The sequence below is a fragment of the Syzygium oleosum genome, unplaced genomic scaffold, assembly GCF_021117445.2.
Source record: "Syzygium oleosum isolate NSW1041296 unplaced genomic scaffold, Sole_v2.1 Sole_v2.01, whole genome shotgun sequence".
NCBI classification, from domain to species: domain Eukaryota; kingdom Viridiplantae; phylum Streptophyta; class Magnoliopsida; order Myrtales; family Myrtaceae; genus Syzygium; species Syzygium oleosum.
In genome coordinates this window covers 25379873-25406405 of record NW_026607485.1, presented here as the reverse complement: position 1 = coordinate 25406405, position 26533 = coordinate 25379873, and the positions used below count along the sequence as shown (strand labels likewise).

General features: G+C 39.7%; 1 protein-coding gene across 2 annotated transcripts; it reads right to left on the bottom strand.

Annotated features, from left to right (window-relative positions):
- Nucleotides 1–1247: 1247 nt before the first annotated feature.
- LOC115675964 (uncharacterized) lies at nt 1248–21673 on the bottom strand. Of its 2 annotated transcripts, XM_030598788.2 has the most exons (25): nt 21484–21673; nt 16696–17065; nt 16059–16213; nt 13100–13339; nt 12408–12517; nt 12231–12308; nt 12032–12138; nt 10275–10369; nt 10059–10189; nt 9774–9877; nt 9596–9673; nt 9360–9438; nt 9048–9216; nt 8436–8506; nt 7007–7087; nt 6847–6917; nt 5649–5745; nt 5510–5569; nt 5169–5223; nt 4683–5077; nt 3800–4593; nt 2847–3723; nt 2176–2748; nt 1992–2050; nt 1248–1665 (listed from the first exon to the last, which is right to left on the bottom strand). In XM_030598788.2, the coding sequence occupies exons 2-25, from the start codon at nt 17052–17054 to the stop codon at nt 1470–1472; spliced, it is 5034 nt and encodes a 1677-aa protein (XP_030454648.2). In that variant the 5' UTR covers nt 17055–17065; nt 21484–21673; the 3' UTR covers nt 1248–1469. The 2 variants fall into 2 exon arrangements, with proteins under 2 accessions (XP_030454648.2, XP_056167155.1); XM_056311180.1 differs by lacking the exons at nt 13100–13339; nt 16059–16213; nt 16696–17065; nt 21484–21673 and having other exon boundaries at nt 12032–12154; nt 12408–12515.
- Between the last annotated feature and the right edge of the window lie 4860 nt (nt 21674–26533).

Sequence of the window (26533 nt, the reverse complement as noted above, 5' to 3'; positions counted from 1 at the left end):
CCCTTTTTAGCTAGATGTGAGAACAACGAATTATCATACCATAATTTGAGAAATGCTCTTGCAAAAGAAGTGGCCATATCGGTCCATGAATGGCTTGGGATGCTATTTTGCTCAAGAAAAATAATTTAAGAAATAAAGACATTTAGGCTACGTTTGTTTGGCGAAAAATATTCTCCTTTTGGAAAATATTTTTCCGGAAGTCATTTTTCTGGAAAATGTTTTCCCGGAACATAATTTTCCGGTGTTCGGTGATCAATATGAAAAAGTTTCGGAAAATATTTTTCGCGGGCAAATGGCGAGCTGACGCACGATCGGCGATCTGTGGCGGCGGCCGGCGGCGACCGGGCGGCGGCGGCGGGCGGCGACCGGGCGGCGGCGGCGGGCGGCGGGCGGCGGCGACCGGCGACCTTAGTGAAGAAGAAGAAGAAGAAGCAGCTCCGGAAAATGATTTCCACTTTTGAAGAAGCGGAAGTCATTTTCCATAGACTTAGGCTATTTTGTGAGGGGGGAAGGAAAATATTTTCCCACGGAAAACGTTTTCCGCCCCCCGAACACCGGAAAACCCGGAAAATTTTTTCCGGGAGAATATTTTCCGCCAAACGAACGGAGCCTATAGTCTCTTTATTTTCGCCTTCTTAATTTTTTATTTATCAATTTAACCCTTAAACAATATTATTTTTTTGTTTATTTTCATCATTCTATTATATAATTTATTAAGTAGCCTAAGTTGGTAATGCAAATCGGCCCCCGTCAATGCCACGTTGGCTGTGACCGGACTTATCATCCATGATATATTAACGTTTTTTCGGGCCAGGATGATGACATTTACCCCTCCGGCTGTCGGCCGTGCGGAGGGTTCCTGGGTTATCAAAAAAAAAAAAAAAAGAAGAAGAAGAAGACAAACACCAACACACAGAGAGAACTCGTGAATAGGGAAGGGAGATTGCAATGGTGACGGCGGCGGCGGCGAGCAACAGGCATGGGGCAGACGTCCCAGACCGGGCTCAGGTGATGTCGCCGTCCGTGTTGTAGATAGAGGTCAAGATTGCCAATGCTGGTCGTCCTTTCGCATCCCCTTAATTATATAAAAAAAATCATGAGAAAATCTCAGATCCACCATGTTCCAAGGAGCCCGCACCTGTGCAATTAATCTGCTGTTGCACTAAAAACCATACAAGAGAGACAGACATACCACTGATTTGAAAACGCAAATCACTCGGCTTTCGACTAACAAAACAAAAATGGAATGGCAACAGCAAATGTCTAGCTTTTTCATTAATTAATTGAACTCAATGTGGACGAACTCATAAATGTATTCTGATCGCCACCAGTAAATTCTTACAAACTACTCTCTCTATCTGCCTGTAAAGAGGCTCTGTTGACAAAATTGTTTTCTATGTAACTGTAGTTCGAGCTGAGCCCGCCAACCCGGAAAAAGAGTAAGTGAAGTTGAGAAGGAACACAAGAATCTAAAATCCCGACAATGTCTTGGTAAACCAATCAGACAGGCGCCTCATCTTGACAGACAACTCGGCGTTTGTCGCGAAGTACGATTGAGCATTGCGCATCAACTCGGTTATGTCACGCCTCACCGCTTCCGCTCTTCGATAATAGTTGTTCTCCAACCTCAGCTGGATCAGTTCTGGATCCAAACCCACTGGAAATCTGCAAAATCGAAACATGAAAGGGGTAAAAGTAGGTCAGTAATTAGGTTACCCACTGTCTCAAGACCAAAGAACATTATGTTACATGTCCATTGCATAGATTGCAGATTTGACACCACAAAGAAAGTAGCCGTGATCCTATATACGGAACCTCCATTAAAAAGGCTAATGTTTCAGCATCTTGCCCATTTGAAAAGTACACATTAGTTGTTAGTGGCTGAACCACCTCCGTTCTGTTTTGTAAAGAAAACTTCTGCAACTTGCTAGATCCATCAAAATTACACTTTTAAGCGACATGTAGAAGATGGCTGGATACAGAGGAGTTACCTATTTGAAAAATCCAATTTCTGAGCGGCTTCATTCAACTTTTGATAGCCATAGTAGTCCTGCCACATTTGCACAGGAATACTTGTAAGCATCCAGACTCTCATTTCTAAACTGATGAACTTTAGGATGCATGACAGGACAAGCAAACAAAAACTGATATTAAGATATGGGACTGAAGAAAAACCTGGTTCTTGCCGACTGAACGCTCTAGTTTGGAAAACATGGACAAGAGCTTATCTCGGGTCTCGGAATCTATATGAGGATGATCCCAGGATACTTCAAGATCATGCAATTCCCAAGGACTGTGCAGATGGTTTTCAGGAGGATCAGTCCTATAACGAACAGAATATCTTTCCCATGGACTGTCAGGAAACTCGGACGACTTAGCTTGTACAGTTGTTATTCGACCCTCCCACCAACTTCCTCCCGTCCCATTCTCATTTCTCCACCATACAAGGCACTTATCCCTAAGGCTCCACTTTCTTTGCATGGAATTATCATACCATGTCTTTTCAACCAGAAAATCAGGGAAATTGATCAGCTCTGGCAACATCAACTTGAATGTCCGTCCAAACACATTAGAAGCAGGATTCACAAATTTAAGAGTCAGTTTACAGCAGCTCTCCCCAGAGCCTGGACTATTGGCATAATCAAGAGCTTCAACCTTGCAAACTTCCGCAGCACTCAGACTCCCTCTAAGTGACCTCCAAGGGCCAACATCTCGCAAGCAACTCGATTCGATGAACTCTTGATGTCCCTGAAAATCAAATAATTAAAACATAATTGCCGAGGAAGAAGCTAGTAGAGCTTAGTATTCTTATTAAGCACTGCTCGCGGTAAATAATCAAATGATACCTGTCTCAAGTAAACAACTTCATCGCCTAACTGAGGTATATAGCGATAACCCTCCTCATGCTCTGACAAAGTCAGCCATGACTTTTTCCTGAGATTCTGGCTTGCCTTTCCCCCCCAAGGGAAACCTTGATCATTATTATTACTCTCGCCCCTTTTGCTCCTACTAGACCTTGATCTGACCATCATTTTTGAACCTGACACCCAATCTTTAGATATAAGCTGATCACGTGCTTTTCTTGAGGATATCTCTGCAAACTTCGATGTCCCTGAAGTCTCATGTCCTCTAACCTTGGAACTGTGGTTGATGATATCTGGCTCCGTGGACGTTGCCTTCATCTTCAAAGATCTTGCTCTACGTATTGCATCTGTCACAACTTCAGGGTAGTCCATAGCAATATTATCGGGATCTCTGAAAGCAGCGAAACCTTCCTCCCTGCAGTAATCAAGATCTTCCACATCTGTGTCAGAGCTCTGTGGCCTTTCCCTGTCGAAGTCTGTATCGGACACCACCGCATTTGAATTCAAGTGCAGCTGCTCCATGGTGGTCAACGGTTCAGCAAATGGAGCCTCTTCGGGAGCTTCAGGGTCTTGATTGTGTTCCGCATCTGGAGGATGCTTTATGTTCGTATTGCTTTCATCACCAGTTGAACCTTCGACTCCAGTGGATTTCAGTTTGGACGGACCCCTTGTTTTGAATCTTAAAATAGTTGGTCTTTGTGGAGGGTCCTCTTCCACTGCACCTGAATTTCCATCTGGTTGGCTCTCTGGGGGAAAGTCAGCTGATGAAAATGTATGTGCACCCTCAAGATTAGCACGGTGTTCCGTTCTTGTGAGTTCCCCAGGTTCGCGTACGTCAGCTCCACACTTTTCCTCACCCCTGCAAGACAAAAGTTACCCAGAATATACTAGAACTTCTAGAAGTAAGATAGTTTAAAATTCCTCCCAGATCATACCTATTCAAATCAGTCTCATTTTTCTCGTTCACATCACAACTTGCCCTAATTCCTTCTGATGCGTCAGTCGGCAAAAAGTCTGATCTCAGACGCACTGATGACCGCATCTTGACCTCTCCCCATTTGATCTCATTCTCATTGTCCCCAGCAGATGTAATCAGGACGCCGTCAATATTTTCAGGTACTTCTTTATCCTCATGTACATTACTCGAATTCACAGAATGAGAAGCTACATTGATGGATGTTGTAGCATTCATGTTCTCTGTCATCTCTTGAGAAAGATGAGGAGGTATATTCAGCAGATCAGCATCATCGTGCGTTATCATTCTGGTGTTTTCTGAAGGCACAACTTTCTTAGAATCACGAAGTGAAAACTTCAGGACCAATCTTTTCCTGTTTCCAGCATTTGACTGATACTCAGGCAATTCATCAGGTTTGGTGATTGGTTCTTTGCCTTTTCCACATTCCTTCTGTAGACCAGGGAAGTTCCTGTCACTGTCGTCTCTTTGTTTGTTTGGGTTTAGCCCCAGTAACTCACTCTCAGACAATGAGTCTCCTGAGTCGTCAATATTTTCTCCTTCAGTAGATGTATCACTGATTTCGCAAATCATGTTCAAAGCGTTCCGTGCTGCAACACGCTGGGGCCTCAAATTATGTGCTTTGGTAGACTGCCTCTTCGAAGATTTCCTGCGATTTTTTGATTTTTTATTTTGAGTATCCCTGGAAGCAGAGCCTTCACACTCTTCCAAGTTCCTTCTCTTGACACGTCTCCCCGACGAAGTTACCCATTCAACCTTAACAGCATATGAGGCCAGATTCACTCCCAAAGAAAATGCAAAAAGAAAAAGAAAAAGGAATCAACTTAAGCACACAAAGAATGTACCTCAGTTCTATGCTTTTTCCTTCCTGCCCTACGGCGGCTATCTCTATGACTTTGTTTGGCATCACTGTCTCCTCCACTGCACTCAGGATCACTGGAAAATCCAGCACTTAAGCTACCCCTCTCACCTTCACTTTCCTCAGTAACGTTGTACTCCGAGTCATTATCTTCACTGATAATTTCATTTTCCGGTTCCCAGAAAACAGCATCGCTGAACTCAGGTAAAGGTTCAATCATTCTTTCCAAATCTGCCAAGGGCAGCATCTGATACTCCTGACCGAGCATAAAGTCAGGGCCAACAGCAAATCTAACAGTCGGAGGACGCCACTCAATACCCAAGGCACCAAGTCGTCGTTGCTGGTACATAGTTTGATAGGGTTCTGGATATGGAACCAGACCTGGGATAGAGGATCGGAGATTATGGTGTTACCTATCAATGTCTACAATTAAGCAATCTGATAATAAGCATGATGTAAAGAAGCCACTTACTCGAGTCACAAAGAGGATCTTGGACATTTCTTCGATGCGGTGGAAGTTGCGACTCCTGCATATAAATATCTAAGACAACCATACTGAAAGCGTATCTCTAAGTAAATTCAGAGGGTGGCAGTACATGAGGTGCCAGAAACTTGAACCCTAGGTTTGGGTGAAACACCAATTTATAATGCCTGAGAGGCGAGTTCTTCTCAATAGATTAGAACAAGAAAGATAAAACAAGCAAGACATCAAAAAGCATCACTAACTAAGATGATCGACTATTGTGCCAGCTGTCTCTAATGCATGAGCAGTATATATAGCATTTATAATCAACAAAAGACTGGAAAACTCACCTGATCAAGAACGTTTCCAACAGTGTCACGTATAAGGGGGCGGTAGTCCCCAAGGAAGAACTGTATGTAGAAAAAAGGAATCATGGATTTCTGAGAAATAAAGGATAAAAACTAGCTCAAAACAGAAATTTTCAGATACCTGATCATATTTGGCATCCTTTTGGGATTCGCCTTCACCAGTGTTTATCAGATGTATTTGCCCAAAATCATCAGAAAGTACAATTGAAGTCCCATCCCTACATAACAAAGCTCTTTACATGGATAGACATGTGCTCTAAACTTCACCCAGTGACCTACAATGGCAAAACTAACCAGAGGAACAAAAAAGAAAATCGAGAATTGCTATTGATTCACACATAGAGAAATTCAATCACGAATTGCAGAAAGACTTCAAGCATCAAACAGAGTTATTTGGCACTCTAATATACCATCAATTGTCGGAAATCAAATAGTGTGAAGAAACCGAATTTGGTTATACTCACCTGAGAGCCCTCCTAATAACAATTAGCTTAACACTTAACTGTTACTTGTTAACAAGCAATTTTCATCCTTTTAGCTTCTCCAAGCGTGAGTTGTGTTCCAATCCAGCTGTCGTTTTAGTTGCTTATAGTTTACTAAGATAACAAGTTATGAGCATCAGCACGGCTCGTAAAGGCAGTATGCACCGAGTCCTAGATAGATTCCACATATGGCTACTATTGCATTAAAAATGCAAAGGCACAGAAACAACAATCTTGATTTAGTTGTAGCAGCTGCGGTGGCCCGTGTTACTATTTCAGTAACTAATGCATCCCAAGCAACTCAACAACATGAGATCGACTCGTTTCTCCAATTCTCAACCAATCAATATTGGATTTTTCCTAGTAATCTATGAAAGACTGGGCTACTAGGTTATTTCTGAACCAATCCTTATTAGATCTTCTGTACAATTGAACTATGAAAGACTCTGATGCTTAGGTTATTCCCAACTTCTGAGACTCCATAAGCCTCTTCGTACAAACATTAGGAAAGTTGATAATGGTCAACAAATGGCAGAAAATTATCTGGATCAGCCCAAACTAATTATGAGGTGATTACAAAAAAAATTCTCCGATGAGTACGAATGATATATTTCACAAGTAGAGAAAGCGTCCCAAGGCTCAGGAGTGAAAATAGAAGTTCAAAAAATGAAGTAGCAGCAAGGGAGAAAGCCTTTTGCACTTCTCTCTGCGTGTGCGAGAGAGAGAGAGAGAGAGAGAGAGAGAGAGAGAGAGAGAGAGAGAGAGAGAGAGAGAGAGATGGACAGACAGACAGTACGACAGAACCATTACTCAATAATAGAAAAAATTTGAACTTACGGAGAAAACTTTCCATCAACCAGCTTGACGCGCCCAATTTCATATACCCGAATAGGTCTGCCTTCCCATATCTATAAACAAAAGGAAAGTATCTAAACCAGCGTATTGACAAACGGGAAAAAGAATTGGCCTTAATAGTTTTAAGAACCATAAAACTTACATCCCAAACAATTGCTTTTCCATCATACCCAGCACTCATAGCTATCCTGGGATTGAATGGATGAATATCCAGCACATAAGACTGCAAGTGAACAACAACTAAGTGCTGAGCCAGAGCCTTTTAAGTCAAATCAGACCGTAAATTGGATGAAATTCCAGAATCAAGATGTTAATCCATAAACAATCACAAGGCTTGATTCAACTGGCACTTTGCGTATGCAGAAACCACTTTATCAACTTACACTAGACAACTTGTGACAGCAACCCATAGTGCTGATACTATACTGCAGATTAAATTCTAGAGACTATGTTCTGCGCTCTCATTTACAATCTTTTCGATGCCTTGTCTGCTCATGTATTTTCTTTGTATAGTTCTGGCAGTTGTTACATCATATCCGCCCTCACATGGATGAGTCACAGACCTCAACTAGGTATTCCACACAATGATAAAAGAAAAAAACTATGCACTCATCATATTAAGAAACAGAAAAAAAGAGATATGTCAAACAAAGGAGCATTCTCAAGAAACCATCAATTTTGATATAGGATGCACTCCTTCAATTACTTTATAGTCAACTGCGCTTGGTACTCCTTCTCAGTCAGACACCAGCAATACAACAACAACAATTTCTGATGGGTTTGTAATATGTTTTTTCATGTACGCCTAAATTCTTCCCTTTGCAACATCAGAATCTAATTCACCCTCAGGTCTCAATGCTAATTGGGAGTCTAGTGCAATTGAGAATTTTCTTTTCAAACTTTAGATGCTCTAGTGCAACACTAAAGATCAATCCCTTCTGTAGCCACTTCAGCATTCTCTCCTGACGGAACTTTTTTTATTCTGAAGATTTAATGGCGGTTTGGGACAACATGAACTGAGTTTCCATAATCTCATCCTCAAGCTTCTGGTCAAATTGGTCCCAGGGTTCTTGGTAATATGTAGGTGAATCAAGGGGTTTTGCGGCTTGATCGATTTCTTCCAGTTGAGATGATCATAAACAAGGATTTGCTTACCATTGTGAGATCAGCAGCAAAAGAAAGAAGAAATTAATCTTTCAGACAAACTAGATGATATGCTTCCAAAGTCCGGCAGATGTTTTCTAGATAGATTCTTTGAGGCTGGGGATAATGCCCATAAGGCTTGATGTGTCAAAAAAAAAAGAAACTAATCAATTACTAGGCAGAATTCCACAATAAAGGAGAAATTGAAAAGAAAATGGACATAAATGGAAATAGAAAACAATAAGCATGCTGCCGACAGACAGATTGTGGTCAATAAACAAAACATTGCTTTGTATAATATTTTCTTCTTTTTTTCCTTTGCATGGAGTATCAGTGTTAATTAGGAGACTGCTATAACTTAAGCATCACAAGATCTTTTTTTTTTTTTTTTGGTCTTATAAGCATCACAAGATCAAGAAGCTACTTACGGAGGCACTGTGACCGGTCAAACAATGAACTAAACTTCCATCACCAGCATTCCACACACATATCCGACAGTCTGCATTGATCGTAAAAAAAGTAATAATAATGAGTACCGAGTTAAGAAAAACCTGGAGAAATCAGGGGGAAAATAAAGAGACGAGCCATAGCCGGACAACTAAAAACAAGCAGAAATGATACAATAGTTGCTTGACTAATGATTAGTTCATTTACAAACTGAGAAAATGCAATAAGACAGGGAGGCCAGATTGTGTAAGAGACTGGAGGAAGGACCAAGATCTTGCGCTCAAACAAGAAAAAGGAACGCTTATTGCTAGTCATTAAAGAATGTTGTATGTTTATCAAGACAGTTAGGTCCTAAGCAGACTGCCAAGAATCACACCACGGGGTGCAATCTGATAGAGGGAAGTGACTTCACTATTTGTGGAGAATTGTACATTTTTTATGAGAAAAAGATAAGGTTCCATTTAAACAGAAGGATGTCGCATAAAAGAAGTAGTATATGACCATACAATAACTGCAATATAAGAGTCTTCATCAAGTTAAGACGAGGAAATCGCGTTTTCATTTAGACGTGTTCAAGTTTAGTAGGTCTTTACCCATAATGGCTGCAAGAACAAAGCGATTATCCAAACTCCACACGATCATATTAACACCACGAGGAGTCGGAAGAAATCTCTGACGTGGACCTCCTCGAGGAGGTTGAGGCGGCAAAGGGGGAGGTGGAACTTTCAAATGGTATGCTCGCACCCAACGTCCACCTTTTCCCTATAAAAGCAAAAGGGTTCAATACACCTCAAAACAAAAATCCCCAAAAGATTGATGGATAATGCAAAAGGAAAATGAAGGAAAATGCTCCATCAAATTCACAACGGACAGTTTTCTTGTTGGATTGTTTAGAAGGTACTCGCATTGGATTTGCGGGATCTCGGCACCCATATAATGGCACTTCCATCACGAGAACAAGTGACAATGTTGTCATGACAGAACCTGAGAATCTCGGCATCATGAAGGCATGTGATTAGTGTATCAACAGAGGAAGGGTTAAGCAAGCAGCCACAGATTAAACAAATGAAAGAGGACAATTGGGATTTGAAGTGTCATAAGATAATGCAGTCAAATTTCATAAAATAATAAGACAGGATACCATGAATTTCTAAACTTTGGAAAATTATCCTCCTTTAAATTATCAGACATTGACGATCGGGGAGCCACAGAACAACCACTGCATGTACAAAAGACCAAGTAAAGATCCAGAGCAAACTTTGGCCAAAAACAAAGACACAGTGAAAAAGAAAAAGGTTTAATTTTCATGGTTAACTAACCTAAACTGGACATAATTGACATCATTCTCGTGCCCACATAACAAATCCATCTCATGAACCGGCTGTTCTGGATTATCCGCATTGGATTTACAAGCATTCCAGACCTGCAATATATATATATCTTCATAAGATTATGACAGGGAGAAAAAATAAAGTAACCGTGACACAGTCCACAGCACAATTATATTTTGCAAACAGTCCACATCAATTACTGGTATACTACTAAGAAAAACATAAATAATAGACATAAGAATATCATAAGACAGATTATGAGAATAAACTTGCCCTTGCAAAGGTGTCAGAGCTACCAGTCACAAATACAGTTCCATTGGCATTGTAAGCGCAGCATAGTATTTGGTGGCTTTGCGGGGCAATACTAGAAGAAAGTTCATTGTTTGAAGGACCGTTACTCTTCCCTGCAAAATGCTTGAGAGTTTTTTAAGCTCATTCTCATTGCCAAAACCAGTTTTGAAGTAACTGATCTGGAAGCAAATATCTGACCAGCAATAGCATCTGGTGGTTTTGGCAGGTATATTCTTGGAGTGCATTGAGAATACCTAGCATCCCAGACTCGACAAGTTCCATCATCTGATGACCTACAAATGATAGAAACAATGGCTTACTAGAGACGCCAAAAGAAAATCAGCAACTCCACCGTTCTGATAATGGACACTTCATAAATTGGAGGACGAAAGTGCTGCATAACTTGTTGAAATAAATTTTTTACAGAGGCAAAATCATAGTGCGCCCCGTGTTTTGTTCAGTTTCTTAGAAAAAACAAACGGAGCCTGCCTGCCTTATAACAAACCATATGCCTCACTTGTGATCCACTTGACTTGGAGATGATAAAAGATCCAATCAAAACCAGAAGAAGCAACAACTGCTGGTTAACTCAGTTAATCGGCAATAATAACAACAACTAAACCCTCCATACTAGGGAAAGTTTACTACATGGATCCTTTCATGCCATGAAGTTGCACTCACAATCATATCCTTCCTAATGTCTAAGTACTCAAGATCCTTCCTTAACGTACAAGCCTAGGTTTCCTTAGGTACTCTTGTCTCCTTAACCTAGCACCTCCATCACAAGGTCACTCTTTTTACCAAAAGATCTGAATCTACCACTTCACGTGTCCGAACCACCTACAGAGAAAATCTCCCATCTTATTCTCAACTCAAGTCACACAGACTTTCCCTTTGAATATTCTCATTCTGATTATTTTGTTCTAAAGTCCACAAACTCCTACTAGACTTTCAACTCTGCTACACTCTTTCTGTGTGCATGTCGGTATTTATTGCTAAACCATCACATATGTAGAGTTCATTTTAAAAGGATTTTGTTAACAGGTGCCCCAGGAGCATTTGTTAAACACCTCAATGAAGAAACTCTGTCATTTCCAATGCACCATCTTCCTCTTGTTATATGTAATTAGTGCATTGGAAATGAAAACATTTCCTTATTGAGTATGGCAAACCACAGCCCCAGTGCACTAGTTAACAAGATCCATTTTTAAAATGCGAAAGTATGAAAATTCAAGAAACGGAATGAGGAGGTAAAAAGATGAAGTTTGCATACCAACTTTAAGTTCGCATTGACCACTACCTATAAATTGCATTGGCTTTGAATTTAATTCTTGTCAATCACTGCATTTTAAGCACCCCAACCCACAAATAACAAGAAATTTGTGAGTTATGTATTCACTAAAACTGCATTATATAACTACCCTTAGATCATTCTCTAGATTTGGTTAAAGAGCTATTATGTACACAATTTTTTTTGTACCTTTCTTCTAGCTTTCTCAATGTTTCTAATTTCTAATTGATAACGAGTTGCAAATACCGTGCTGGCCTCAATGGGGTCAAACTAATTAGTGGAATCACAAAGCCGACACTACGATTTGGTGGCCAATTGGAAAATATTGATTTTGATCCCGTCAATTCGAAAATCAACTATCCCCCTGTCCTCGCTGTTGGAGCGTCATGGCATATACTGGCTGATTATAAACAACGCCATCCATTCACTCTGATAAGTTGGCTATTGTGACTCAAGAAAAACTGTTGTTATATTATATATAGTTTAAGTGTTTTAAGCAAAAGATGTCTTGGTACAAGGTATAAACTGTATCTGTCCTTCTACAAGTTTGAACGTGGAGAAACTACATAAAAAAATGAAATGAACAAAGTCATCATCCTTAAATATACAATCACAGAAGATGCAGTAAAACATTGGAAAAGTAACAAAAAGAAGAGGGTCTCACGATAATAGCTGATATACAGCGCTGGGCCTGGGATTAAATGCAATAGCAGTGACAGCTCCAGTATGCCCCCGCAAGACTGAGATTGGAAATCCATCAGGCAAGCGCCACTGTAAAGCAAAAGAACTACAACAATCATGATGCAGGAGGTGCATAATAAAGAGAAGAAAGTGCAGTTAGATACGGAGCAAGCCATTCTTACAACTTGAATAACGAAGTCATTTGAAGCAGATGCTACCAATGCATTGTTTGAACTTACAGCTAGATCAGTGATATCACCCTTCAGATTTTGCATGAACAATGAGGAAATTAGCAGTTATAGGGGAGGAACAGCTAAGCTTCATAAACTGATTTCATTATGCAGAAATAATAAACTAACTTCATGTCCTCGGCAGCTTGCCAAACAGAAGGCAGTTTCCATTGACCAGATCTTCACAAGACGATCATCTGACCCAGTGATGACATATCTTCCTGATCGATCAAATATCGCTGCAAGATACAAGTACATTGGGGAAAATATCTAGGTGAATCCATGCTTTATCATTTGAATCTACTAACAACTGCCCCAGTAATAATAAAATTCTGGGATGTAACTAGACAAAGGACCCACTAAATAACTAAATTGCCTTCTTGGCACAAGGCTCAAGGACACATAAGCGGAAGCACTAAAAAAGAGTGGAATTTTAGAGAAAACCTCGTATTCTCAGGGAATTGCCAGTAAAAGATGAGTCAGATGTATGGGAAACCACAATGACTAGAAAACAGTCAGCTTGTCAATATGTTTCCAGCAAAGGGAGGGGAAAACAACCCAAAGCATAGTGTACAAGTGGGCAAGTGAGAGGAGAGGAGAAAAGGAAGGCAGAAAGATTGTCACAACATGATGTAGTTTTACAGTAGGCTAGTACCTTGCATCTTCCAGTTAGAGAAGGACAAAGCATTATAAATATTAAAAAAATGTAACAACACCAAATGTTTAGAAAGACATAAACAAATGCAGCATACTACTGAATCAAAGAAAATAGAAAAGATGAGGACATTCTCACTCTCAAATAAATTATCACGAAATCCTACCACAATAGACAGCAACTCGATGTCCCCTTAGCTTCTTAATATTTTGCATCCTTTCAACCAACATCAATGGCTTCGCAGTAGCATAACATGCAGAGTGAATTGATGGGGCACGATGGTGCTTTCCAAAACCTCCCCCTATTTCCCTTAAACCAAGCCCACGGACCTGATCAGCCCGCATATGTGGCCAGTGCAAGTAAGCTGGTAGACGCTTAAGTTGCTTATTGATCTTGCTCCTGTCAGCTGTAAATCATCGATCAGAAGTTAAACTTCTTATCGCTGGGTCAGATTCAAAGTGTATTTATTAGATCAAGCTAAGCTCAAGAAGAAAAATGCATATCAATCTATATAGATGATAGAATTTAATATACAAAAAAAGCCAGAATCCAACAGAATAATGACAATAATGTCAAGGAGCACGTTTCATGCATTATCCCTTACATAACACTAAAGAGAGCACTAAGGACAAAAACAAGGCTACATGCTGAAATGCAAGCTCAAGTCTCATAAATGCCATTCGAGGAACAGGACAGAAAACCTCAATCAAGAACAATTCAGAACAGTAGACCACTGCTGCAAGAAAACTGACTATTGTAAAAATGAAGCTATAACCAAAAGCTATCGCATGAAGTGGATAACGAACCTCCTATGCTGCGCTTCCAGGAAAAAAAGAAGTATGATTTCACTCACCAAATATAGGCTACAAATATGCATATTAATAATTTTATCAATCTTTGCCTAAATACAGTTACATAAAGTAGCATGACTATGGTGCTAAAAAAGGAAAATTAAGAAGAAAGTCACTTTCTAGCCCAAAGATAAAAGTAGACCTCCTAGGTGAGAAAGACAAACAGGCCAGAATAAACTGAAATTACAGCACTTGGCAAAAACATATCACTCATGCCTGAAAACAGGAATAGAGACCCCCTGATTTTTTGAATATTTATAGAAACATCTAAAGTAGAAGTTCCTACAAAATGTATACCGCACCGACATGTGGCGCAGTGACGTGCCGAGTGTCCTCGGCCATGATCCACTTTTTCTACACATTTTGCTCTTCATTTGCAACACATATGCCAATCTGGACATGCCTTTTTATGTATAAGTTGCGCTTGTGCGATCTACCTTTAATGTCCACTACATTACTTGAACATTTTGTACATGTCCATCATTGAGATCTAATATGAACATTAAATAGTCTGCAAATTTGAAAACAGAACTTATATTAAACAGAATCTGCACCTGATGAGTCTACTGTGGATCGGATAAGGAGCTGCCATGCAAAGTGTGATTACAATAAGTCTTTTGGACTTATCTACATGGTTCATTACCAATATAAATTACGATAAATAGCGATGAAGGCATCGTAAAATATATATAAATAAAATCGATCATGTTGATGTATTTAGTCTATTCAGCTCACACAATAAGTACCTGGAAACCATCACAAAGGTAATAAATTGCATGTGCTAATGCTATGTCTACCATAATCTAAGTGAATTGTACAGATGCATAAAAAAGAGTGACTCATATATCCAACGATGGACGAGCATGGGACTTGATCTTATCCATAGAGTATGGTACATTTGTCATAAATTAAATTTATAGTATATTTGAAGTTCGTAATATTTAGATTAGCTCACTAATTAATTGGTGCAAAACATATACTGTGTATCTTCGGATCATCCATAGAGTATATTTGGCTTGCCATTTATACATTTTTCTCCCTCTTAATTTAAATTAATTAGACGTAGCGTAAAACTCAAGTACACTTTGCACTAGTTTTGGTACTAAATACTTTTAATTAATTTTATATGCTAATAAAATGTGGAACCTGTGCGCACAAGGCAGCAGACTAGGACATAAACTTGAGTTTTGCTCAAACTGGTGCGGCGTCGATACGTGGTGCATCCCTTGTGCGCCAAGTGTCCTCGGTCCTCATCTGCTATTTCGACACGTTTTAACCTTCATTTTCAAGACGTATACCAATGTGGGCATTTATCTTTATCTAAATTGCGGTTTTGTGATCTGTATTTTATTTGTCTACTTTGTTTAGCCCTCAAGTATATTATACATGTCTACAACTGAGACCTATTATGACCATACTTAATCTAATAAAAGTAAAAAACGCTTACAATAAATTTAATTGACAAATAGTTAGATTAAGAAGGCTCATATTAATTATGATTCGTCCACAATTGAACTAAAATGAATAATAATAGGTGCGTTGTTGTGCAAGGTGCAGATATACTACGTCTCTTCAACTCATCTATATAACTCATGAGCCCACTATGACAAATCCCATCTAGGAGCGATTTGTCCTCTATTGTCTAAGACATTAAATACTTTATATGTGACTAATTCTTGAGAACTATCATGAACATAAATAGTCCAAAAAACTGAACAAATTCTTATGTTGAAAACAAGTTGTTTGTGTGGGTGTTGTCATGCAAAATGCAGATATATAGGAGCTCTTAAGCTTATCTATATAAAACATGAGCCCACCATTAATTTTAGACAAATCACATTTAGGTCAGTGTGATCTGTCTTTTAGTGTCAAGTTTATCGGTTCGAATCCTATGTGACCTCCTCTATTTGGAGACAAATTTGGGCCTTATGAAGTATTTTCTCAGTGCCTATGTGGAGCCTCCTTTATATGTAATCTATCTTTTAGTGTCTAGTTCATTGGTTCAAACCCTATGTAAAGCCTCCTCCTCTATTACGAAACATAAATTGTTCGAAAAAAAAAATGAAAAAAAAAAGCTTACATTGCATACAACTTATATGTGGTAAGCTGAAAATGAATAATAATAGGTTCAATGTTATGTAAGGTGCAAATATAATAGTATGCACCGGATAGATTACAACTGTAAACAGGTCACAATGTTGAACAATTAGATGGATTTACTTTATCAGAAGAAACAGTGGATAGGAAATCGAACTACCATGGAACATCACATACCATCCAACAAGGAAAAGGAACCAACTCCCAGCAACGTTGGAACATCAGCAGCACTGAGTGCATCTGTTCCAACCTTGTCTTGCACTAAATGGCCCGTATACCGCATCAGTTGCTTGAGAAGCTTTACCAAGTGGTCTTTCCCAATGTGGGGATACCTATTTATACAAAATGTCAGAATGTTCAGTTTACATTATCTAAACGTAAGATAATATGAAGGACCATGCCGCTGTATATAACACTGATGTCTCGTGCTTTTGAGATAACCACAGCCTGAATTCGATCTCCTTCTTCTGCATCTCACTTTCTGATCTGTTCTTTACCCCCACAAACTATAGTCCCACCACGTGATCTCTAAGAAAGGTTTTGATAACTCTCAGATTGATTAGAACAGTCAATTCTAGACAAGATGATCATAAGTTACGAAATAACTGGGCTTGGATATTAACAAATAAATCATTTGAGATAAAGCAGACTTATAAAGCATGAGGTTAATACCAAAGCATACACTGCACAGATGTTGTGAAATTGAATGAATATGTAAATGCAGATCCCAAGATTGATTCACTTGGATGATAGGATTTAAAAATTCTTTTGGTATAAAAAGGTAAACAAGGCTAGAAAGTAGAAGCTAACATACCTTTCCGCCAGATTACTGTAATTTAAAGGGAAAGAGATGCCATCATCATCCTCATTTTCACTTCTTATTCCACTCCTAGAAGCCCAAGCATGATACCTTCTAGGAAGCAGCTGATGCTCCAAAAGTTCATTCCGGAGTTGGCCAAAGGTTCTCTGGCATGGCCCAGTCGACAGAAAATGCATAATCAAGAAGTATATTTCTCTGAGGTCTACATCAACGTCAGTCTCAACAGCATGACCAGAAGCTCTCACTGGCCTTCCGATTTCAACCACTTCATGCACCTTATTAGAGAAAATCAAAGGTCCCATGCTAGAAGAAAGTGCTCCACCAGAAGAAGCACACTTTGGAAAATCCATCATCTTACTGGAGGCTGAAACAACAAAACAAGCACTCATTCAATACTCTAAGTATCTAAATATGCGTCTACACAAGATAGCCATTAACAAGAATATCAACTTGTCAATGCAATTCTTCTGAAGGAACGAGGATCCCAATATGCTGTCGATCAAAACTCTAAAACCATTTTGTTGAACCTTTGTATCAAAACTAAAACTGTTAGCACAAGCAACAGAAACATGAAGCTAGAACCACATGTCTATCTTCAAGGAATCGACTATTGTTCTTTCTTACATTATCTAGACATCAATAGTGAAAAGCATCTTCTTTGTTGCTAATGTCCTGGGAAAAATGTGATCACCACACCTATTCAAATACTTTTTAGAAGAGAGACTCCCAGAGAAAGGGATGACAGCATGCTTGGACAGCACTGCTGTTTTAGCGCTTTGAGTACCAGATATTATAGCAATTACTAATAAACAATGTCTTCATCTACCACCTCAAGCTCTAGAAATTATATTATGAGCATTAAAAGAGGAGCAACAAAAAGAACGATATGTATAAAAGGAAATCATAAAAATGGAACTCTTGATCAATACTGTAATACCATATTAGACATCCGCTTCTCCTCTACAACTTAAATTGAGATACAGACCATAATATGTCAAACATATTCCTTAACATCAATTACAATCAATAAATGAGCCAGCGTTCTTTAATAAATCTACATATCAACCGTACTCATGAGCAGTTTCACAATTTGAAAAAACATGAAATATTAGGGTGCCATGGACAAAGCTCAAGTGTCGTCAAGCTATGACGGCAAGGCTAATTCGGGCTTAAATCAGTTAAGACAGATTAAGAGAACCAACAAACTCAAAATTGGGCTGCCATTATAATGATACAGCAGGAAAGCAGTGAAGACAAAATCCATGTCTCCAACAGAAAGCAAACCACATTTTAAATGAGATCAAGTTCCTTATCCCAGCTTTCCAAAATAAGTAGATAAAAGCATTTCATTCACTCTTTAAAGGTGCAAATTAACACGGCCAGCAAACGATCTTATGGGGATTAAGCCAAAAGAGAAGGGGTTTTACTCAAGCAAGGAATAAATGCATTTTGAACAGACCTTCACATCTGAGCTGAGCTAACCAATGAGTTAGGCATAAAAGGAAAGAAGAGAGAGAAATTTCCTGTTACATGTGTTCCATTGACATGGCTCTAAGGGCACAGGACAGTCAAGCGCACAGAGACTAGCTCAAAAGCAACTGAATCCCTTCTCACTCTAGTCTCATGCTAACAGAAGGTAGGGCTTGTGACTGCCTCCTTCGATCATTGAGCATTACTCTTCATTACTGTATTTTCTTCTAATAGGGAGTACGTTTTGTATCTTTTTCATTATTTTGTCATTTAGTTCTTTAGCCTATATTCGCAAGTGGCACCGAGGGGGTGCCAGCTCATGATCAGTAAAAACAGGTCTCTTTTTTTGCTCTCTCTAGGATTGGATCCTAGTTTCTATTTCACATACCCCAACCTGCCCACCCCGAAAAACCCACTTCCACAGGCCGAACACCTATGGCAAGAGATCATGTGTCAATCAAGTCTTAAAAAGACTCCACGCTACTAATGTATTTACCAAAATTTCCTTCAAGAAGCATCTATCCTTCAAAGTAGTTATTTCACTATTTTTAAGCACCTGCAGTTTCTCTGCTTCTTGAAGGTCCCAATAATGTGCATTTCCGTGAAATTGCATGTTCCAATTCGTACTACCCATAGACCTACCAATATATTCAATGATGTTTTATGTTAAATTGTCTAGGAATATATTTTTTGACAATTTACTTCATTACAACAAAATAATATGACGAATCAATGAGAATGCTTCTGATCTAACTATCCAAGCCATGTGATAAAAGTATGAAAACATAAACGACTGTTCAATATTTACCATAAGAAAATGCATTAACAGGATGGTAACAATTTTACATAAAAATTAGATTGTTCTATTCATGGCATGTATTCATTTTAAATGAATTAGGATAACATTTGATCCATGCTCTAATCAGACCAACCCCCACCCCAACCCTCTGCATGTAATTTGTATTAGGTGCTCCAAGAGCAATGCTCCTGAAGCATTCTTTAACCCACACCGCGCCCCCCTTCCCTTCCCTTCAACATCCTTCTGGGAGCTATCCCTACTGTTGCCCAACAATTATAAAATAAAGGAAATGAAAGAAATAACGAAGAGACAGGAATAAAATGATTGGTTGGGCTAATCAATAAACATTATTGCAGCATAAGCTGTTAACATACTGTACACAATGATGAGTTGAGTGCATTTCTACTAGACCCAAACTATGGAATTGAAGACATGAAATATAATATAGGAAATCTGGGAAACCTTTTGAATATATTTTGATTGGATATAAGTGTACGATAAGCACTAAACCTTGTGTGTGGAATCAAGTAGAAGACATTTTAATTAGTTCAGTTAAATCCTTAACCTTTTCTAAAAAAGTGAAATCAAGTCCTTTCAAAGAACAATGCCTAAAATTGCCACCATGGCAGTCAATAAACACCCACTTGGCATACTTAAATTGCAATTTCCAGGACTCAATTCCTTATTTCTGTAAAGGTTTATGACCTAATTGAACCAATGAAAAGGTTTCGGAATCGACTGCGCTTAGCTGATTACCTTTCATACAAACGGTTTAGTAATTTGCCCTATTTTGTTCGATCAATGAATTGTTGCCGAAGCAGCATGCAGTTCGGCTTCATTAAATATTCAATTTAATTCCATTTCATATGGGAAGGATCATCGTAATTCGAATCAAAGCAATTTCAATCTAATTCAACTCATGGCACGAAGTAGGTCAATAAAAAACACGTAGAGCTGATAGCATAGCCAGCTGCTTCATTCAAACAAAACATGGGGGTCTCATTGACAAGCAATCCAATTTCTTGATAAAATCACTAGATTCTTTCTTTTTAAATTCTGAAAAATAGAAACTGCCTCTAATGTGCTTAACCCATCCCATATCAATCCATGAGCCAAGCTAACCCCCAACACCCAATGCATCAGCATATAAAAGATTTTCAAAGATCGATACTAGATGCATGACTAAATTGCATAAATTTATTGAATAGTTAGGTAAAGAGGCAACTATTGCTGACAGGTATATTTCTTTAAAAGATTCTATCCATTGTAGGAAATATACAAGGACACCTTGAAAACCCCATAATATTGGACAAAGAAAGCATTGAAGTCCAGTTCATTTCCACTCCGACGAGTAAAGTTATGATAGATAAAGATCTGAACATTCCCAGTCAAACGAATGAATGTACTATCCATACGACATTAAAAATTCAGATATCACTATTGATGGATAGAGAAGTATCCCTAGACTGGTTATTTGAATAATGCTCATAGTTGGCAGGCTGTTTCTGTTGTTGATATGAAGAGGAAAAAGTGATCTTGCGCCGGAAGGCCACGGACATGAATTTATGAACCCTAAAATGCGTTTCATACTCCAACGCTCCAAAGCAAACTCCAACATCAATCTTTGAGAGCATAGGAAATAACATTTCTTTGGATCCGAGGAAAATTTTAACACGATTTATGCAAACTTGAATTAATCCCTTGAAATAGGGAGCAGATATCCAGATAAAGCAGCCTATTTTATATCAATAGCGGCAGTAAATGATATTTTGGCAAATGACTGAATATGGAGTTCACTTTGCTAACAGAGCAGTTCCATTCTTTAAATGGGATGCTTCTATCAATCAAACCATTGTAAAGCCTGAAAACAGCAGTCACCCCGTCCTATACCGTATCATCTTTTCTCCCAGTTTCATCCAAGGAAACGCATTTATTAAACTACAAAACGGCGACGCCAACTCGAAACTAATTACTAGCAGGAATTCCACTAGTACCGAACAGCGGCCGGTCAAGAAAGGCAAGACAAACGACCGAAACAACAAAAAACTACAAGCTCGACGTGAAAATCGCATAAGCTGCGCTAGATTTCCCAAAGACACCCATCCAATCGCGCGAAGTCCCTCGCGCAGCCGCGCCGCCCTGGAAACAACGACACCCCGAAGAAACACCGAAAGCAATCACGGAATGCACAAAACCACCATGGACCAAAAGAGACGCCGCAGCCCCAGCCAGGGTCCCCAGAATTCGCGCCATTCCATGGGTCCGATTTCTCCCGCGAAGGACCCACATGGAAAGAATTCCCCAATCCCGCAATAACTACTCCGACCCAAGTTCACACGCATTAAAAAAGCTCCTCAAAAGCACGAGCCCAACACAAGATCTAACGCACGAACACGATCAAATGGAACAGCCCCCAACAGAAAAAAAACAAAACAAGAAACAAAACAGGGAAACCGAAACTGCCGAAACTGGAGCTGCTGATGCTGCTACCGGACAAAGATTCCCTTGCTTACCCGAATCAGAGCAGGGGGGCGGGGCTCAAACGCCACGGAATGCAAGCTCGCGTTCAAGCATTGAGACAAGCGAATCTCTCCTCCGCCATCGACGCCGCATGCGAAGAATCCAAGCTGCCTGCGCGCAGAGCACCAAGTGACTCGGAGAGAAGTAGAGAGAGAGAGATGATGATGATGATGAGAAATTGCCTTTGGATTTTCTTTTTTCTTTTCTGCGGAAACGCGCGAGTAAATTACGAAAAATAATCAACGAAAAAAAAAAAATTGATCATTTGCCTGACTTTTTGGGTTCGAATTTTTTATTCGTTTCGGGAAAGTGATTAGGGTGCGCCCCCCCCGAGCATTGATGACCGAAGCGGTGCCCGGCCACGAAAGTACCGGAAATGCCCCCGGCCCGGGGCCGGAGATTCGGCGCGGCGCGAGGGGCAAGAGCGTCTTTACGCTGCCGGAGCGGCGGCCCTCGTCGGCCGCCGGTCTCTGTTCCCGGGGAATTCACGATCTTTGCCACGCGTGGCGGTTTTCTCCCGGACATTGTCATTACGTGGAAACTGCTTCTTGGGTCTCGTAATCGCCGGCGGTTTTTCCCTTCCCTTTTTTTTGGGGGGAGATCACGTGCTTCTTGGTCCATTAATTTGGTCACTAGTTTTAAATTAGATTCCGATTTCTAATTTGGAATTGTTGAGCCGAAAAAGAAAAGGCCCGTTTGGAAAATGACTTTGAACATCGCTCGAACAAAAAGAGAACATGTTAATGAGATCGATCCATTGCCGAAATAAATTTAAAAAGAAAAAGTTAAAAGAAGCGTAATCGGATGTTTCGATCTGATTTGGCGCAAGAGGATTTTTTATCGGAGCTTTGCCTGGACCAATCTAAACAATGCTCGGATTTAGATAACTCCGATGAAGAGAGAATCAAGCTTCCTCTTACCTAAATGTAATTCGCACAAAATTTGGGTGGTTAATTGAGTTTCTTATTTTAATTTGTTTTTTTGGTCTAAGCTCTTATTTTAATTTTTTTTTGTCCGTAAGTTCTTATTTTAATTAAAAAGGGGTATTTTGGCAAGGGGTGTCAAAACCAAACAATATACCCGAACTGGAACACGAACCGACCCGAACCGATCCGAAGTTTTGGGTATTTTCGGGCCGGGTCAACTTCATGTTCGGTTATTAGCTAAGCAAATGGGTATCTCAATGGTTTCGGTTTGGTTCGTGTTTAGAACACGAACCGAACCGAACCGAAAAACATATATTTTTATTTTTATTTTTTATTTTTAGAACCGAAACACATTTCACTTTGTAGCACTGTCGTTCAACTTCGTCCTCCTCCAAAACGTGAAATCGCCCGCCGTCGTCAACTTCATCCTCCTCGGCGACTTTGCCTCCGTCCTCCTCATCTACTCTGCCGCCGTCATCCGGTCCAGAGAGCTCACGAGTCACCATAGTCCGTCTCGAAGTGGTGTCACTAGATCAACGATTCAACTGGCAAAATTTCAAGTCTTCATCTGCATTTGTGTCTTTGGTAGATAACTTGATAAGTACATCAAGCAAAGATGCATACTTGCATCAAATCCGATAACTTTCAAGCAAATGGCGGGACAACATGATGTAATTCCCGGGCAAATCCATGACAAAATTAGTAAAAAGCATGGTTTTGGAGCATCCTGACCCACATTAAACAGAAACCGAAACGTGAGAACGGAGACAAGAGACAATCAGAATCCCCGAATTCAGAGGCAATCGAGGGCGATGAAAACCGGGGATACATGGGAAGCGTCAATTTAGATAAAACAAACAATAAGCATCAACCTTCGAATCAATTGTAATATCGTCAAATATTAGCTTGAACCCAAAAAGACCCGAAACCCGACCTGGTTTTTGCGTTTCGGGTCATGTTCGGATCGAGTCAAGAGTCCACATATCTTTTATGATTCGGGTCGAGTCGGGTAGCGTGGAGACTAGACCCAACTCGACTCATTGACACCCCTAGGCGTAACTTAACCTTAATTTATAATAAAAATCTAAAACACGAACCCGAACTGAACCGACCCGAACCGATCGTGCGGCTATATCATGTTCGGGTCTTGTTTCGGGTCGGGTATCATGAAAACCCGACCCGACCCGACCCATTGACACACCTAATTTTGGCATACATTTGAAGTTGAGGCCCTTATCTTACATAGAGTGCGTTGAGTGTTGGACTCTATCACACGCATTATATTTGTAACTAATTATCAAAAAATGGAATACACAATACATAAATATTTGTAATTTTTTTCTAAAAACGTCCATATTATTCACATAAATTGAAGTTGCAGTTCAAAATTCTCGACCTACAACCCCCGTTCTTTTAATTTTTAGATTAATTCATGGGGGGGATTTTTTTTCGCACAAACCTTGTAAATGTATTAAATTTAATTTAGACCGTTCAAAATGGAAGGTCTGTCGGTCCCTATTCAATTTAGTACACATATCAAGGCGTGTAATAATAACTCGAACGAATATACACAAGATAATGGTAAAAATTGTCCAAAAAGTCATAACATATTGCACTTTTGCCAATTTATTTCTAAACCTTTCAATTTTGTCAATTGAGTCATAAACCTTTTGACAATTTGCCATGAGTCCATTCGATCAATTTTGTCTGGAAACTCTGACTTGGACGCTGGCCGTTCCATGTAACACGGGATGTGAGAATTTTTACTTAATAATATAGTATTTTTTTTGAATTTTTTATGATTTTTTTCCTTTTTTTACTTTTTTTTTTTGGAGTGATGGCCGGGGTGACCCTCACCGGCCACTAGGCGAAGGCTCGCAGCCGTAGCTGTGGCCAGGCATCGGCTTGGGGAGTACAAAAGAAGAAGTCAATACCCAGCATCTAAATAAATGGCCTGAAGTCTTCCCGAAATTCTAGTACGAGAGACTTTTATCTTGCCGGAGAGAGATGTGCAGCAACAGTGCAGGTACGTGTGTTTTGTCACGATTTTCTTAATGAACCAACTTATACAGCGCAGTTTATGTCAGTCACAAGTTCAATATTGACCTTTGTTTTAGGCCATTATGCTCCTCAACTCGCTCGAATGACAGTGAATCAGAACAATGGTATCGCCCGACCAATTATCAATCTGAAGGGATTCTTGGCGAGATGATCAACCTGGAATCTCCATTCGAAGCAGATTCTTTTAGCTTCTGAGCTAAACTAAGTTTTGATCCAGGAATGTTTGAGTATTTTTGGAATCACGGGCTGATTTCAGACACTACGCACAAAAAATATGTGGGAACTTTTGCTCTGTTGTTGAGATCCTGAAGGCTGCGAAAAGGCATGGGATGAAGCAAACCTAAATGAAGTGGGAGATATAAATGGCTTTAACATATATGTGAGGCAATGCGTGAATATGTCCATGCAGGCAAGGAAAGAAATCTATAGAAATAGCTTCAAATTTATCCATAGTTTTTTTCTCTGCAAGCAGGATTTGATGTGTAGAAATGGGAAGGAATTCTGCATGGAGACTGACACTGTGAAGTTCGTGATAAGGAAAGAGGTGCGAGAATCCTTCCACATCCACACCTCCTATATTTCATTGAACTACAATCTCAGCAGGTTTTGTTCATGAGGCAAGAACTTTGTTCAAACCAAGGGCATGCAAAACTTCTGGAGATTCATCTTGTGATTGGGCTTATGCAATGAACCGTAAGTCAAAATCAGATACAGCAAAAATGACAAAGAATCATCGGTCCTGCCTATCCTTAAAGAACTCATAGGTACACCCCTGCGGATCTGGATATATAGGTGAGGTTTATCAAGTTACCTGAAACAAGAATGTATCATAGAACATGCTGGATAGGCTTGAGATATACCTATGATGGTGTTAATTGGTAGGAGTGGCGTACAAACATTCATATGCGGAAATGAGCATTTCTTCTAATTCATCACCAAGGAGTCTATTCTCTTACCGTCATTTAGCGGTGCCCACTGCCCAGTGTTGCCTTTCATGGATCATTGTCTTCTCTTGAATAGTGGGACAACAGATGCAGCTGTTCCGTCGTCAACAACCCGACGCAGCATTGCGGCACTAAAGTTGAAAGTAGAGGATAAATGGTACCCTGGAACCATAACGATATGATGAAACTTTGGCTACTATATGGAGACTCTCCCACTCCATTTTTTTGGAATCTTAGTTCTATTTGTAATGCTAGGGAATGCCCCTAAACTTCTGTATGTTATCTTATACATACTACTTACATTTACACCAAAAAAAAAAACCATAACGATATGGTAAGCGCTATTCAAATCAAGCTTAAGAAAAGCTTTAAAACTAGGCTCTTTGGTTACCCAGCTTGCAGGTTGGATGGAGGTATATAAAGGATTGACTTTCGTTGCTGTAATGGGCTTATGACATGAAGTGCCAATGTATCTCCGCTCTCAGACACATGCTTTGTTTCAGAGCTTCTTGTCTAATGCACCAATGCCAAGGGCACCTTCTAAACAATGAGAAGCTCAACGTGAAAAACGCTCTGAGTGATGATTTAACAAAGTGTTCCCGATCTTTGTAGGGTGAGACGATTGATGTCCATCTTTTGTACTTGATGCAAACTATTGAAGCGCTTTCAGAATACTAGAAGCTTGGGATTTCATAATGGGCACTTGGTTGGAAGTGCTTGATGCTTCTTGTTAGAATTCGAAAGTTCTCGGCTACAATATGTGGAAGGCTAGTAATATGAACATTACCAGTCGAATGAAATTAAGTTATCTGCGGACTGTCGCCTATAGAATCTCCAATCAAAAGAAGTATGTGTTTTGCTGCGTTATGATCGACACTCAAACAGTGTTTTCATATGCATAACAAAGTCTCTCCCCATGATTTTGGGCCTCAAGAATTTTTCAAAACTCTTCGTGTGTTGAGTTGGCCCGACTTTAAGCTCTCTCATCCACCACAATGATTTAAATTTTTTTTGTGACTTGCTTTTGTGTTTCGAGGGATTAATTCACTTATTATAATCACACTGATTTTCTCTCTCCATACGTTCTTGAAAAAAGTCTTCCCATATTTCTA